Source organism: Cynocephalus volans, chromosome 1, assembly GCF_027409185.1.
Source record: "Cynocephalus volans isolate mCynVol1 chromosome 1, mCynVol1.pri, whole genome shotgun sequence".
NCBI lineage: Eukaryota > Metazoa > Chordata > Mammalia > Dermoptera > Cynocephalidae > Cynocephalus > Cynocephalus volans.
Window position 1 is genome coordinate 238,524,448 of NC_084460.1, and position 16,409 is coordinate 238,540,856.

At 40.1% G+C, this 16,409-nt stretch overlaps 1 protein-coding gene across 1 annotated transcript in view; it reads left to right on the plus strand.

Moving 5' to 3' along the window:
• Positions 1-16,409, plus strand: part of MYO3B (myosin IIIB) — a 386,192-nt gene that overhangs the window by 215,046 nt on the left and 154,737 nt on the right. Inside the window, exons 25-26 of the mRNA XM_063085773.1 lie at positions 7,173-7,250; positions 10,156-10,361. Coding sequence (XP_062941843.1) covers positions 7,173-7,250; positions 10,156-10,361 — 284 coding nt within the window. The remainder of the gene's footprint in view (positions 1-7,172; positions 7,251-10,155; positions 10,362-16,409) is intronic.

Consider the following 16,409-nt stretch of genomic DNA (forward strand, 5'->3'; position numbering starts at 1 on the left):
ACAAACAAAAATCATTTCAATTCTTTTTCGGTTTAGTCCCATGTAATTAATTCTTGGTTTGTTTTTTTTGTTTGTTTGTTTGTTTTTCTGATGTTAGGTTAGCAATTTTATGAGTTCAGTTTTTTCATTAGAGTTAGAATTTTTACCTAGTTAAAAAATTCCTTAGCAGAGGTCTGTATTCTGGAGTACTTGTTAGAGTCTTTTTATCCTTTTCATAAACTTTCTTGAAGTTGCAACAATTTAGAATTTGCAAAGAGCTTTCGAAAGGAAAAGAATCAGAATTAAGCAATTTATTGTGGACAATCAAAACACAATTGACAAAGAAATTTGGTTATTTCCATGGCCTACAACAACTTTACATAATAGCCATAATTATGACTGATGGCATGTACTAAGACATATCAGAATTTTAGGAATTTTATATACAATTTTGGAACATATATTACTTATATATCCAAACATAAAGTTACATACTTTTGAAAGAAACCTTAAACTTTAACTGAGTTTTTTTAAGTAATCAAAAAGACCTAATAAAGACATAGAATCTGTTTCTTATTCTCTCCCCCCTTTTTTTTCTGCAGTTTACTCAAAAGGTAAACACAAATTTTTTATCATTTTTTATTGATACTACATAAAAAATTTGTTTAAAAGAGAAACTCAAATTTTATTTTTATACCAATGTATTATTAATACTAAACCTTACTTTAATAAATCCTTAAAAATATATTTATCCAATTTTACTTACGTTTTGTTACTGGGCGCATGGCATATCCAGGTCAGGTCACCCTGAAAATGTGTTCCAAAGAGGGCCAGCAGAGCTTAACATTTTATAATCACAAGAAGGGGTAAGAGTCAAAGGAGAGAGAAAGAGAAAGCCCCACCTAACTACTCTGGCCTCTACGTCTAGGTCCAAATTTTAAGCAACATGGGAGTTGGGATCAGACCCTTTTATTCTTGGCAACAGCAACAGCAATGGGCAGGGCTAGAATCTAAAGACAGATGTACTACAGTTTTTGTTTGGGTTTTTTTTTTAACATAATTTTTATGTCCTTGGTCCCATCTTTTTATCAAAGATATTTATGACAAGACTAATTTATTTGTAAAATAAGTTTAGTCCCTGGCCTGATTATTTGCATAAAGTGCAGTAAGAATGGTTTGTCATTTAGCTCCTTTAAAACTGGCTTTTCTGGGACCTTTATAAAGAATCTCAGACTAGACTCTTACAAGCCCCTCAGGGACTAGGAAGCCAAGCCAAGGATTTGATCTATTTTAAAATTGTACCTGTATGAATTGGGTTAATCCCTCTCTTCTGGAAGTTCCTGTCAGAAAATGGCATTCTTTACTTCCCGCAATGCCGGGAATCTTGTAAAGAAACCTGTCGACAAGGTACCAGGCCAGTCTTTCTCCAAGTCTATTGGCTTTATAAAGTCAATCTTAATCCTTAAAGCAATCTGATCATATCTGAGTTAGGAAATTACTCTCTTGTGATTCCACTGTGCTTTGCCCCCTCCCACCATGTTCATAATAACGATTCTTGGGGCTCCCAGAGGAAGGCAGCAGGTCTAAAAGGAGGTCATTGGTGCCACCGATACTTATTTTATGTGGCCCCAGAGTTGCCAAAGGTCATTAGAAGGGAAAAGAGAGGGTGTGTGGGGGGGGGGAGGTTGATAGATCCTCTGATCTCAACCAAAAAGAGGGAGATCCAGGATCCAGTAGAAACTCACCCTTTCTGCACCAACGAAGCCCTTGGAGTTGGAGGGCACAATGGGCCCCACTGAGTGGTTGGCAGAGTTGTTCTGGAGTCCCTTTGTTGTTGCCAAAATGTCAACCTAAAAAGAAACTGAGACCAAACACATACACCAAGAACTTATTGAGCCAATTTGATGATTGCAACCAGGGAGACACATAGATCAGGTCATCCTGAAAATGTGTTCAAAAGAGGGCCAGCAGAGCTTAACATTTTATAATCACAAGAAGGGGGAAGATCAAAGGAGAGAGAAAGATAGTCCCACCTAATTACTTTAGCAGGTTTTTAATTGGTTGTACATGACATATAGACTTGGGATTGTTACTAGGTTACATCCTACATGCAGGGATCAAGGGTAAGGGTAATAAGAAGTATTCTAGGTTATTTATGGCTCTTTGATGCCATTATGGCTGCTTCTAAGTAAAATAGACTTATGATCACATTTTCCAAGACAGGTGGACATGATTACTGACTTATCCCAGACTTCCCAAGGTACTATAATTTAGCTGACCTGTTCAGAGCAGATTCTTTGGTTATCAACGTCAACGAAATACATTTTGGAGTTTGTTGGTTAGCTCAGTTGTTGAGTGCAGCCTTGTAACAATAAGGTCATGGGTTCGGATACCCGTATCAGCCAGGCACCAAAAAAAGAAATATATTTTGGGGTTTTTTGGGCTGAAGTATTTTGCTTTCCTATAAGAACTTGTCCACGTGAAAAGTGTGGCTCCTAGTATATGAAATATATTTACATCATTGAAATAATAATAATGTATATGGGTAAGTTGAAAATGACTAGAGAGTTGCATTCACTTGGAATGGAGGTGAGTTGAAAGTTCTACTAAAGGCATCTGAAAATATGAGGGGCAACAACAGCAATAAAAAACACACACACAAAAGACAAACAAAAAACTTCATCAGTTGCTCTCTGACTTATCCAAGATAAAATAACAGAAGTGGCCCTGGATGAAGCTGGACTCTGTAGGGGAGAAAAAGTAATACCTTTTCCTCACACATCATAAGGTTCGTGGTGAGACACTTATAACAAAAGACAGCTTAGCCAGAGAGAAGCGTACAAATTTATTTAATATAAGTTTTACATGATGCGGGAGCCTTCAGAAATGACCTAAATAAACAGGGAAATCTGTGTATTTTTATGAACGGTTGAGCAGAAATGTGATTGGAGAACCAAAAGGTATGATCTGGTGGTAGTAAATTGGTGGGAACGTAGCAAGGCGTGCTTGTTCAGATTCTTTTTGGTGTCCTTGTGTGACATTCTTTACCTCTAGGTAGAGGGCAAGCCATCTGTCACATGAGGGTCTTCAGGGGAGAAGGGAGGGAGAAGGTCAGAGAGTGACCTCCCTAGGTCTTATGACTTGCTTCAGGGGAGAAGGGCAAGGGGAAGGTGGGAGTGCTTTCCTGCTTCTGCTGTTTTCTCAGAAGCCAGGGTGCCAGATTTGGGGGTAGCATGTCCTGAACCCTATGAGCTCCAACACATTGAGCATCACTGCCCAGAGTTGGTTTTCAAAGCCAGGCCTGCTTTTCCATTCTGTGCTGTAGAGGCTGTTGAGAAAAGTGATGCTGTGGGGTTTTTATTCTCCTTAAGGAATGATGTATCATATAACAGAGTAAAAATTCTTGACAAAAGGCCTTGTCAAGGAGACAATAAGTATAAGCACTTCTGAGTTTTCAGGACGCAAATAGTGAGCATGTACCGAGACCAGGAGAAAATTCATCTATTTTTCATTTATTACTGAAATCTAGATGTTTTATGGGACTTTTTGGAGTCTATGTCTTTATCCTAGATTAAATGTAGTTGATGGATGAGGCAAATCTTTTTAATAATACCATGCTTTTAGACTTTGATTTTATAAGTTGTATCAAATCAGGTAGGGTGGCAGTATATAATGTTTAAGAAGCAAGGTTTAGGAACCAGACAGAACTGGTTTCAGATCTAGACATGGCCATATACTGGCTGCAAGATTCCAGAATATTTATCTAAAACCTCTGAGCCTCCACTTCCTAAAATGTAGATAGGAATAATAATAGTACTTACCTCATGGGATCATTTAAAAAATCCAGTGACATAATATAGGCAAAGTAGTATGGTGATTTCACTTAGGAAATATTCAATAAATACTTTATTACTTAAGTTTTTATAACCCTCTAAGATTGCACGTGTGGAGACCATATGTATATGGAAGCTTGCTCAACGGCTGTGGGCTTGCAGTCTGTAACACAATGTGTAAAGCTTACTTGTGCTACTTTGATCGCTCACCAGCACCACTTAACAAGGAACCAGGCAGGACATTTGTCATGTGGGCAGAAAGCAAGCTTGCTCAGCTCCAATTGATTTACATTGTAAGTAGGTTTTGTAGGAGGAGAGTATACTGGGTTAGACAGACAATGGTTTTATCCAGAATATCATGTCTGCTGATCATTTTGAAATTGGTTTCATTGGAAGTATTTTTTCTGCAATAAATAAAATATTTCCTTGCTGTGCTACATGGGCGCTAGAACTCTCCTGCCATTGATCACAATCTTGCATTCTTCATATTCATGATTACACTAAAACTAACCAAGCATGGTAATGATGGAAGGAGAATGAACGTTACTTGTTGCGTGTGTGCAAGGTGGTCATTTTTACTAACAATTTTACTAATGAGGAAAAGAGAGGCTTTGAGAAGTTAAATAACAAGTCCAAGGCCACACAGCTAATAGGTGGAGGAGCCAGAATTTGAACCAGGTGCATATGATTCAAAATCTGTGCTCTATATAGCATGTCACTCCTTGAGCCTAGGAAAGCTTTTCTAATCTTTTTTTTTTTTTTTTTTTTTTCTTTTTTTCCTGACTGAGGTAAAAACTTATGAGATACTTTGGAGAGGAGCTTTTTTTTTTTTTCCTTGTGAAATCCCCACCTTTGGGAAGAAGTATCTACTGGAGGATAGAATCAACTTTCTGGATGGTTTCTAAGACTTTAAAAAAAATTAATTGTTGCTACCATCAGCTCAGGAAGACAAGCTCTTAGATTAGACAACAGCCTTCTCAGCCCTTTTGGTTTTGATTTTTTGTAGCTGGCTTTGGAGTTCCATGATAGGCCTGGTGCAGACAGTGGTTGCTAGTTTGAAGGGCTGAAAGAGGCAGCTTCTGGTTTGTCCTGTCTGAAATTCCCTCTTTTAGGTCAACTCCATGTTCAGGAGAACCTTGTGACTATGCAAATGACTAGAGATCCTTGACCAACCTGAGACCTTTCTAAATTCTTAAATTAGAAAATATTTGGATAGCATATCATTTATTCTGTAAAATACAGTCCTAAATATGAAGAAGATGAACTGAAACAAGCATTAGCATTTCCAGGTTGTATATAACAAAGAGCAGGTTTTTACTTACATCCCGAGAGTTACTCTGTACGTGAGTGCAAGGACAGGACTTAAAGTCATGCTGAGACACAGATGCTGAGTGCTTAGACAGGGGCTCCCACTAGCTGGGGCTCTCTCCCGCCTACCCCAGACTTACAACTTCTGGAGTGCAAACTGGTGCTTCATTCCGCACTTCTCCAATTTGCTGAAGTGGACTAGTACTGATCTTGAAAACGATACATATTATTCCTTTAAAATTGTGTCTCATCTGAATTAATGCACATCAAGGATTTTATGGTTATTAAATTCTCAAATGCCAAGGTTCTGCTGTATTTCTAAGGGAGGGTAACAGATAAATCCATCAACACCTACTAATAGAGAAGTATGGATGAGCTTTTCAGCTGTCTCACGTCTGGAGGGGCTGGTGCTCACTGGCTAATTTGAATAAAAAAGGAGGGAAATGACAAGGACAAGCAAAGTTCAAAGCAAGAGGTGCTTCTTCTGGGAGGATCTCTGAATAAAAGGAAGAGGTGGAGAAATTCCCAAAAGGGGAATAGGTGTGTGTGTATAGGTCAGGTGGGGTGGAGGAAGAAAATAAGGAGAAAAAAGTTGAAGAAAACTCTCAGAATTTACAATTTAGCCAAAGGCCAACCTTAGCCAAGATCTTTCCTTCAGCTCTGGTTAACTTGCCCCAAACTTCACTAGCTCTGAGCTCTGTCTTCAAATGGGGGTGAGGAGGGGAAAGAAACCTCCAGTGTGGACCACTGCAATGACCATGGAGAGAGTGCAGTACCTCTCTGCAGCTTGGGGCAGGTGTGCAGTGTTTGTTTTCCCTTTTCTACTTAGAGCAGCCTTCCTTCTATACACAGAAGTTTTGGTCTCTCATCCAAAAAATTAAAAAGTCAGACCTACATGTGTTTCAGCTGCATATGAATGGACTGATGGCATCCAGTGTTCAGCCCGTAAAAAGATAACTGCACTGCCCCTGGTGTGTCTTCACTCAGGCCATACTCCTGCTCACTGTTTAGGTTGATTTTCTAGTTCTTGGTAACTTAGCTCCATGTTTTTTCCCTTTCTTAAATAAGCTTGTTTCCTTTATCCAACCCAATTGAAGTGTTTCCTTCCATTTTTGCACACAGTCTCCTAAATATGCCTCCAGGTAACCCTCATTATTCCCTCCTCCTAGCCCCTGCCCTTTAGTACCCATTATTCATTTCATTGAAGAAGGCTGCAGACATCCTTACCCCACAGGGAAGTGGCTGCCTGCACAACCAGTCCACCAAATGGAACCCATGTGCTGACAGCAGGATCTTCCAGATCAAACGTTTCTGCTTCTTACCCTTGTCACCTGTTCAGAGCAGATGGGAAGCCGCCATGTTGATGCTGGTGCTGAAATGCCACTCATGCACTCTGCAAACCAAAGCAGGAATTTTGTTGTTGAGTTACAATAACGAAACGCAGCCTGCCTGCAATCGATCTCTACAATTGTTTTCATTCATAAATTTCTTCCAGTCAGCCCAGGTAGTTGGGATAGATGATTGGGAACAGGTGTATCCTACTGGGTTCCTGAGTGACTTGGTGCCTGAGCTCCTGTCTGCAGTGAGCACGTGGGAACTGTGGGAGGTAGGAGGGGTTCTTCAGCATCAGGGTCTAATGGTGTGGTTTGGCACTGGCCTAATTTCCTGTGGTACAACCTGGGCTTTGGGTCCATCATGTCTTTATAAAGGCCCTCATGGGACTTTGCCCAGTTTTCTTTTAAGAAATAGTTTGATTTCATTTGACATTACTGGAGAATTTAACAAGGGCCCATTAGAAGATGGAGAAGTATAGAAATAACACTGATAGGGATTTATGCTGAGACCATACGGTACTTCACAGATATGGTCGTGTTGCACATTCTTTTTTTCTTTTTCATGTCTTTTAAAATTCTCCCCACAGTGTACGCTATTGTGTCCTAAACACCATGGCCCCTCAGATATTTGACCAAATATCTTTCAGATTTTGGAAAACCTGGAGAATGAGTTAAGTGTCTATATCCTCAAACTGCTCTCTCCAACTTGTGCTTCCAGGTGGACACTCTGGAGGTCATACGGCATCCGGAAGAAACCACCAATATGAAGAGGCAAACCATGGCTTCTTACTTCCGGGTATGGACTCTTCTTGATCTCTATTATGCTTCTTTCCAGAAAAGACTTGCCAAGCCTTCCCATGAGAGTCCTGGATAGATATAGCCGTTGAAACAAAGGCAAAGCACAAGAGCCAGTTAAGAAAGGTGGGGTGTGGGGTAAGGTGGAGCAGGTCAGGGAGACACTGGGCACACAGCCCTGCCCATTAAGTGTCCTGATTCTGTTAGCATTTGGGCTGCTTCTTGTGCTTAAAGCTACTGGAGTCAGCCACTTTTCTAACATACCGAATAGTAAAGTAGTTAATAAAATTCCGGAAGGTGGCTTATCAAGTTCAGATACTGAGAGAATCTGTCTTAACATTGATCTTATTTTCCTAGATTGAATTGACCCATTGCAAAACCAATTTGCCTTGGCCCTATTTTTTCCCACTTCTTCCACCCGAATTTCTGATATTTCATCTAGTAAAATGCCTCCTTTGGGTAAAAACTTGTCTCTAGAAGGGTTCTGTTAAATGCACATTATATAGCAAAGATAAGACACATATACTCACACCATGGAATACTACCCTGACATAAAAAAGAATGAAATTCTCCCATTTGCAATAACATGGATGAGACTGGAGAAACTTATGTTGAGTGAAATAAGCAAAGCACAGAGGGATAAATACCACATGTGCTCACTCATATGTGGGAGCTAAAAGAGAAAGAAGGAAGGAAAGAACGACCACAGTGGTGCGTTGGACTTGCAGAGGGAAAGAACATACCTTGGGCTACAAAGTGGAGTTGGGGGGTTGGGGAGGGGGAGAGAGGATGGGGATAATTAGGTGGGGGACACGGGGTACAAATGCAATTTGTGGTAATGGGTGTGCTGCCAGTATGAATCTGACCTTCACATCTTGGGCACGAGGGGTGACAATCAACTTTGTATCTCGTGAATATTCATAAACAAACAAACAAACAAAAAGACACATACACTCTTGTACCAATTTTCACAGATTTGCCTATCTTCAAATTATAAAGCTTTAGGATTAGAAGCCCCTTAGAGATCATGTACCACTGGGAGCTAAGGTCCAGGTAACTTCATGGTAGAGTTGCTACCATGAAGATGGTAGGCCAAAGTTCAAACTGTTCTCAGGGACAGCAGAATAAAGTGGTGGATGGGGCTTACATAGGAAGAGGCAGGGATGGGAGGTCAGTGGGTGGGAAGCTGGGTCATGAGCTGGAGGAGCCAGGCAGGCTGAAGGGCAGGATCTGGGAGCCAGCCCTTGGATACATAGGCTACGCCATGGATAGAAGGCTGCACGGAAAGCTAGCAGGTGCAAGAAGGATCTAAAGCCAAGAAGTTCAACCTAGCCAACTGTGCTTCAGAGGCAAACAGAAATGGACTCAGGGTATGAATTGCAGGGGCCCCAGACCACTGAGTCCAGCAGTCTATCCATGCAGTGATTCCTGCTACAGCATCTCTGGCAGGTGGGCATTCAGCTCCTGCTTCATCACTTTGATGTTGGGACATTTCTAGTTGCTACTTATTTCTTATCTTGAGACCCACTATGGTTCTATCCCCTTTAGTGGCTGTATCCTCATCCTCCTAGCAACACTTAGGGTGTGTGTGTGTGTGTGTGTGTGTGTGTGTGTGTGTGTGTGTGTGTGTGTGTGTGTGTGTGTTTTCCAACAAGATTCAGGGGCTCTATTGACTCTGTGAAGTTATCCTCGGGATCCTAAAACCCCCACCCCCACCAGCAGAGAAGCCTCTGACTTACGGTGTTTCAGAAATGTACCAATGACAACAGTTTGGTGTTCCCAAAATACTGGTTCCCAAATGCTAAATCTGAAAAATAGTGTACCTTACTTGGTAAGCTAGATAACACCAATTTTGATCAATGGGAGGAGTGATTGGGAAATAACGAAACTGATTTCCTGCATGGTTTGTAATTGCCCCTGAAGGCGTGCCCGGAAGAGGAGCTCCAACAGTGGACACCCCTGAGGGACAACTGAGGCCTCCCTGCACAAGTACCCCTCTGGTTTTCCATTCTTAAAAGAAAAACTTTGGACAAATGAAATTTAACAGCATTTAATTGAGCAAAGAATGATTTGTGAATCGGGCAGCCCCTAGAATGAGAACAGATTCGGAGGGACTCCACCGCTGCCACGGAGCGGGCTAACATTTATGACAGGAAAAGGAAAGTGATGCTCAGAAAATGGAAGTGAGGTACAGAAGAGTCAGCTGCATGTAACTGGCTGAGACTCAGCTACTTGTACCAGGAGTAGGTTACAGTCTGCTGGCACATCAAATTAGGTTACAATTCACTAGTCTGAAGACACCTTTAGGCCAAACTTAATTTAACACTGTGTACTTTCCTCATCTCCCTCTATGAGAGCCCCAAACAAGCTGCTTGTATCTGTTAGTTGATGTTCATAGTAATCTTTTTCTCCAATTTTCTTTGCCCCCTTTCTTTATTTTTCTTTTTTATTCCACTACCTTATTACCAATAGTATCAGTAGGATTTGCTTTGACTTGCTGGTGGTTTTTAGGCCGAAGGAGCAACCAACCCTTCTCCAACAGCTAAACATTTTAATTTACAGGTACAGTTTGTGGAATACCTTTTTTTTTTTTTTTTGGCCTTGGAATACCAGAGATGAGCATTCTATTTCTGGTGATGGAGTTATGAGGTAACCTAGAGCATGTTCTTAGCTAAGTTTCTGCCACATGGGGATATTGCTTGGCACAAGGTGATGTTTAAAGAATGCTTTAAATCTGCAGGCAGCTGTAAGTAGAACTTAACAGTATTATCTCGTATTGCCGATTTCATGTTTTGCCTCAAAGAGGTCCATGAGTCCTTCACAAGCCCCAACTGCTCAGGCTTGTGTTGTAATTATCCATTGCATTAGTGGTAACCTCATTTCATCTGTGTTTTTCTCCTTGGTAGTATTCTCTGATGGATCTGCTTTCCAAAATGGTGGTTGGACAGCCCCACTTCGTGCGCTGCATTAAACCCAATGATGACCGAGAGGCCCTGCAGTTCTCCCGAGAGAGAGTGCTGGCCCAGCTCCGCTCCACAGGGATTCTGGAAACAGTCAGCATCCGCAGGCAGGGCTATTCCCACCGCATCCTCTTTGAAGAGTTTGTGAAAAGGTCAGGCCAGTACCTTTAGAAATACGTTATATTAAATAAAGCTCTACTCTGCCGTCCTTGTCCCCTGGGGTTGCTCCTCCTGCCTGCTTCACTGCACTCATGTAATTGGCGAGTTACCAGCTACCATTTACTTGCTTAAATGTTGCATTCGTATTATTCGTCAACTAAAGTGCAGCATTCTGGAGGATAGGTTAAGCTTCCTTCTGATCACATTCTTAAAAATGCCCGTACGCATTTATATATTCTCAAATTCTCCAGATGTTTAGTTGTTATGATGAAAGTATCCCTCCATAAGCGAGGCAAGATTCTGGTGGATTTGAATGTATCCAAGCACTCACTCCTCTCCCAGGGTCTGGCATGATGTAACATGATAATTACACTTAGGTAGCATCTAAAATGTTCTATGAGTATAGGATATTTTAGGACACTACCCTAAAATGTATAATCTCATTTAATCCATAGAACAGCCCTATAAGCTAGGCTTTATTATTATTATCCACATTTTACAGGTGAGGAAATTGGGGCACACAAAGAAATTAACTGACTTTCCCAACGTCCCACACTGGTAAATGGTAGAGGCAGGATTTGAACCCATGCAATTTTAGCATCCATGCTTTTAATCTCCTTGGCCCACAGCATTCAATCAATATTTATTGAAATAAATTGCATGGAGCTTTCTAATCTCAGAAACTGCCCTTGCCTGATAATGAAATGCTCTTTTCTGCACAACTGCCAAAGGAATGCCCTCTGTATGCATGTGATTACAGGTAGAACTTTCACAGAATATTCTGTGAAGAAATAAGGAACAACATAAACAAAAAAACCATCTCTGAGAAGCACTGCTGTCTGAAGATGCCCAGAGAGGAATACTAAAATCCATTATAAAATCTGCCTCACCCCATCAGCCATCTTTGTGTGTTTTTACCTCCATTCTGACACGTTTACCCAGGGTCACTTTTCCAACTTTTTCTCAGGAGAGAATGGATCCTAAATATGGAAGCTTGCTTCATCAAGTCTTCCAAGTTCTGCTAAATTCCATGGGGGGGAAAAAGGCAAAAGAATTTTCTAGAAATGAGTGCTTTTAAATTAAAAATAAGAATGAATGGCTTTTTTAAAGACTTATCTTTGAGCTTCTTTTTTTCCTCTTAAATCTGGAGGTGGAACAAGGAGGAAGAAAAGATTATAGCACATGAATGTGACTAGTCAAGTATTTTTAGCAACAAAGTGCTGAATACATAAAAATATTTAAGAAAACAGGTCAAATGCTAAACAGATTGGCATTTCTTTGTTCAAAATCAGAAAGCCATTAGGCAAGTATGAACAAGAATTTCAAAATGTCAGTAAATCTGAGGATATCAAAGATTTCTGAGCCAACAAGTTAATTGGTATTTTGATCCTTTTGAGAAACTTAACAAAATGAATGAGCTAGCAGTTTTCCCCCTTGATGTTATTCAACAAATAGGTATACTTCTTATGTTCCTGTTCAAGAGTTCTGTTTTGTAAACTCTTAGCAGGAAATATACAGACAAAACAAAGGCAGGGAACAGAACCATTCAAGGTTTATCAAGTGGAGGTGAATAAAAGACTTGTTTAATGTCACTCTTTACATTTTTTCTTTTCTTTTTTGTATTTTCTGGCGTTCAGGACTGAAACCCTGACATGCATACTGTAGTGTTCATGGGACTATGTTGTTGGGTTCCAGAATGGGGGAGAACCCCTCCAATCCCCGAGTCATCCAATTCTGCAGACTTGGTCAAACCTAAAATGCTTCCTTGCCTCTGTCATCCCTGAATTTTCCGGCAAAATGACTTGGTAGTACCCTTTCCTTATCCCCCAATCATGCCTTTGAGGAAGGGGATGTCTCCAGCACCTTTCATCAGTGAGGCCAGATGAGTTGGAAGTCTTTATCTGCTCTCAGATAGGCATAAAAGGGGCCACCTGGAAATGCTGGGCAGGTGGCTGAAACCTGCTGTAATACATACTGTTGAGGGATATCACAGAAAATCACTGTGCACATTTATTGTCTTCATGGCCAGTGAACTCTGAAGCATAGTCTCTCAGAAAGTGTATACCAGGGCAAACATACATGAACACTGGAGCGAGCATATATGTGTTGGGATGTGTTCTGGATAATGTGTAAAGGATAGGGCCAAGTCTAATGTTTTGTTTATTAAACTATTGTAGTAAATAGTGTTATTTGGTGAGGAGACCTGAGTTCCAGTCTCCTTTTTGGACATAATATATGGCAAGTAACCCAACTTTTCTACAAAAGAGCCTTCTTCATCTGCATGGCAAGAAGGCAGGAAAACACAGAGCCCACATCCTGAAGATTTTCAAGGGTTGCATGTATCCTGTGCCTTACTTAGCCTCTAAGTCTTCTAGAGGTTCTTGTGTTCCTCCAGTTGAGCTCGCAAAATGGAAGACCTGCATCTACCAGGACCTGATTCATAACAGTTGTTAAATTGTCATCTGTTGAACAAAATGAAACTCTTCCCTCTTCTCTTTCATTGGCATTTTCCATTTCTTTTCATGAAGGCATGGAGAGGCATGGTGCCCTGATGTCTCCTTTGTCTTACTCTCCCTTCTATTACTCCACTTCTTCTCCAGAAACTAGGAACCACCTTTGATTTCTCTCCTCCTCACTTCCTTTAAACAACCTATCACTGGGTCCTGCTGACTTTGCCTGCTGGAGTTTCTCAACAAAGTTCCCTTGGGAATCTTCCATGCCTTCTCCCAGGTCTTTAGTCCAGGCTTTTTATTATTATTATTACTATTATAATTAACAGCTTAATTGAGATCTAATTAACATATGATAAAAGTCACCCTTTGAAAGTGTACGATTCGGTGATTTTTAGTATATTGCCAGAGTTGTGCAGTCATCACTACCACCTATCTCACAACATTTCATTTCCTAAAAAGAAACCCCATACCCATTAGCCATCTTCCCCTTTGCCCCAACCCCATCAGCCCTAGGCAACCAAATAGTCTAAATTCTGTCTCTATGGATCTGTCTATTCTGGATATTTCATGTAAGTGGAATCACACAACCTGTGGCCTTTTGTGTCTGGCTTTCCCCACTTAACATAATCTTTTTCAACATTCATCTATATTGTACTATGTATTGGTATTTTATTCATTTTTATGAATGAATAATATTCCATTGTATGGTCATACCACATTTTGTTCACTCACTTATCAGCTGATGGACTTTTGCACTGTTTCTACTTCTTGGCCATTATGAATTGTGTTGCTATGAATATTTATGTACAACTTTTTATGTGGACATACCCTTTAACTTCTTTTGGGTATACGTGCATGAGTAGAATTGCTGGGTTACATGGTAACCTTATGTTCAAATTGGCTGCATCAGTTTATATTCCCACCAGCAAAGTTATGAGAGTTCCAATTTTTCCACATCCTCAGCAACACTTGTTCATCTTTTTTTATAACTTTAGCCATTGCAGTGAGTGTGAAGAGGTTATCTCATTGTGGTTGTGATTTGCTTTTCTCTAATGATTAATGGTGTTGAGCATCTTTTCATGCGCTTATTTTTCATTTGTATATCTTCTTTGGATAAATGTTTATTCAGATCCTTTGCCTATTTTTTATTGTTGATTTTTATGTTTTCTGGATACTAGTCCTTTATCAGAGCTCTTTGTACACGATTTGCAGATATGTTTTTCTCATTCCATGGACTGCCTTTTCAATTTCTTGGTGATGTCCTTTGAAGCCTAATAGTTTTTAATTTTGATGAAGCTCAATTTATTTATGTTTACTTTTGTTGCATGTGATTTTGGTGCCTTATCTAAGAAACCATCAACTAAATACAAGGTCACAAAGATTTACTCCTATGTTTTTGCTAAGAATTTTATAGTTTTAGCACTGAGATTTTAGATCTATGATGCATTTTGAGTTAATTTTTGTGTATGGTGTGAGGAAGGAGTCTAACTTTATTCTTTTGTATGTGGATTTACAGCTGTGCCAACACCATTTGTTGAAAATATTATTCTTTCACCCATTGAATTGTTGTGGCATCCTTGTTGAAAATCACTTGACCATAAAGATAAGGGTTGATTTCTGGACTTTCAATCCTATTCCATTGATCCATGTCTTTTCCTGGCCTTTTAAAGCTATTTTTTCATCCTCTTGCCATGGTTTCCTAAATGAACTTCCTGCCTGTTTCATTCTCCAAAGAGCCACCAGACTAGAATTTATCTAAAATTCCCATCTGAGCATGTTGCTTCCTTCTTGAAAATGACCATTCAGACCCCAACTGAGTGAGCTTTAGTCTCTCTGCCTGATGTAGGGAAATTTATCAGATTTGGCTCCTGCTCACTTTTCCAGTCTCTTCTCTTTCTTCCACCCATCAGATCACACTCTAACCCAAGCTGAACTACTTGGAGCTCCCTAAACACCCTAAAGCAGTTCCATTCTTTTGTGCCTTTGCTCATGCTATGTTGCCTTAATTTCCCTTCTGCAATGCCTCAGTCTGCTGACTCAAGAAAGATAACACCTGCTCATTCCTTAGGACTTTAATAGGTATTATCTTCATCTTCTCTGTGATACCCTCCTTGACATCCCCAGACCAGATGTGGCGTCCCTCTGATGAGCTTCATTGGTAACATTTACTACGTTGTGGAGGAATTATCTGCCTTTCATCTCAACCTTAATTGCCTGGCGGGGGGGGGGGTATTTTTCAGCCTACTTTATATCTGTACTGTCCAGTGGAGTGCCTGGTACAAATTAGGTGTTTAATAAATATTTGTTGATTTGAATCAAATTCTTATCCCTTCTCCTTCATCACCATTTTCTTTTACCATCTCCTGACTGACCCTTTGGTCCTTGCTCTTTTGAAGTACATGACAGATATTTGGAACTGGCTTTGTTGAGGTTAAGTTTTACTTATGCTGTAATGTACAAGCTAGATTTATAGAGCATAAGTCATAGTAGCTTTTTATCAATAAAAGGTAAGAAACCTTAAATAAGTTGATTTTAAAAAAACTCTAACACAGTGTGAGAATGCAATTATTAGAGGTTAATACACTGAAACCATGACTTGACAAGTTTGCCTTCCTTCTTCCTACAATGAAGAGTGATTGTTCTGGGAATCCATGAAGAGACCAGCTTTATAGGATAAGGGAGACTCTCTGTTCTGGCTCCTGTTTCAGTCTCTTCTCTATCATCTCCCCAATCCAGAAATAAAAAGGAACCACTTGGAGCTTCCTAACACAGCATAAATACATTTTATGAACTTGGTCTGTTAGTCAGGAATCTCTCAATAAGTGACTGAAACTCAACTCAAACTAGAAGCGTAATTAAAGGGGGACAATGTATTGGATTATGAAACTAGGAGGTTCAAAGATACATCTGAATCCAGGGCATCAAACAGTTTCACCAAGCTACTGTCTTTTTCCCTTTATCATCTTTGTTTTTCTCTCTTTTGAGTGTCTTCTCAGCCAGGCAGACAGACCCTCCTAACATGCAGGCAGCATTCTATAGGCTTTGCAACATCAGCAGCAAGAGAGTTTCTGAAAGTTCTCACACAAGGAATTCTCTGGTTGTCCCAGCATGGACCACGTGCCCATCCTTGAGCCAATTACTGTGCACAGGGGCATGATTGGCAGGACCTTGGGTCAGGTGCCAGGAATAGAACCACCTCCACTTGAACCATAGCCTGCTAAGGAAAGAGAGAGGGGGATGAATAGGCCAAAACAAAAGGCATCCATTACCCTTGTTTTGACCACTTTTTGCCCTAGAATCAAGTGTAACAATGCAGAAAGGTCCACCCCATCCCAGGCATCTGTTTATCCTTAATTTACAATTTTTTAAGAAAAAATCTTTTGTTGATAATAATTGAATGTTAACTTTGGAATAAGAACTATATACAGTTTATTATGGTTTTAACTTGAACAGTTTTTTTGTTTGTTTTATTTAGTTTTTACACAACTTCACATATTATGCAGTGCTTTATTGAAAACAGTTTCCAGCTCTAGGACATTAGAAAAAACTCCGTGTATTCTGTCCCAGTTTGAATTAATCATCTTGAAT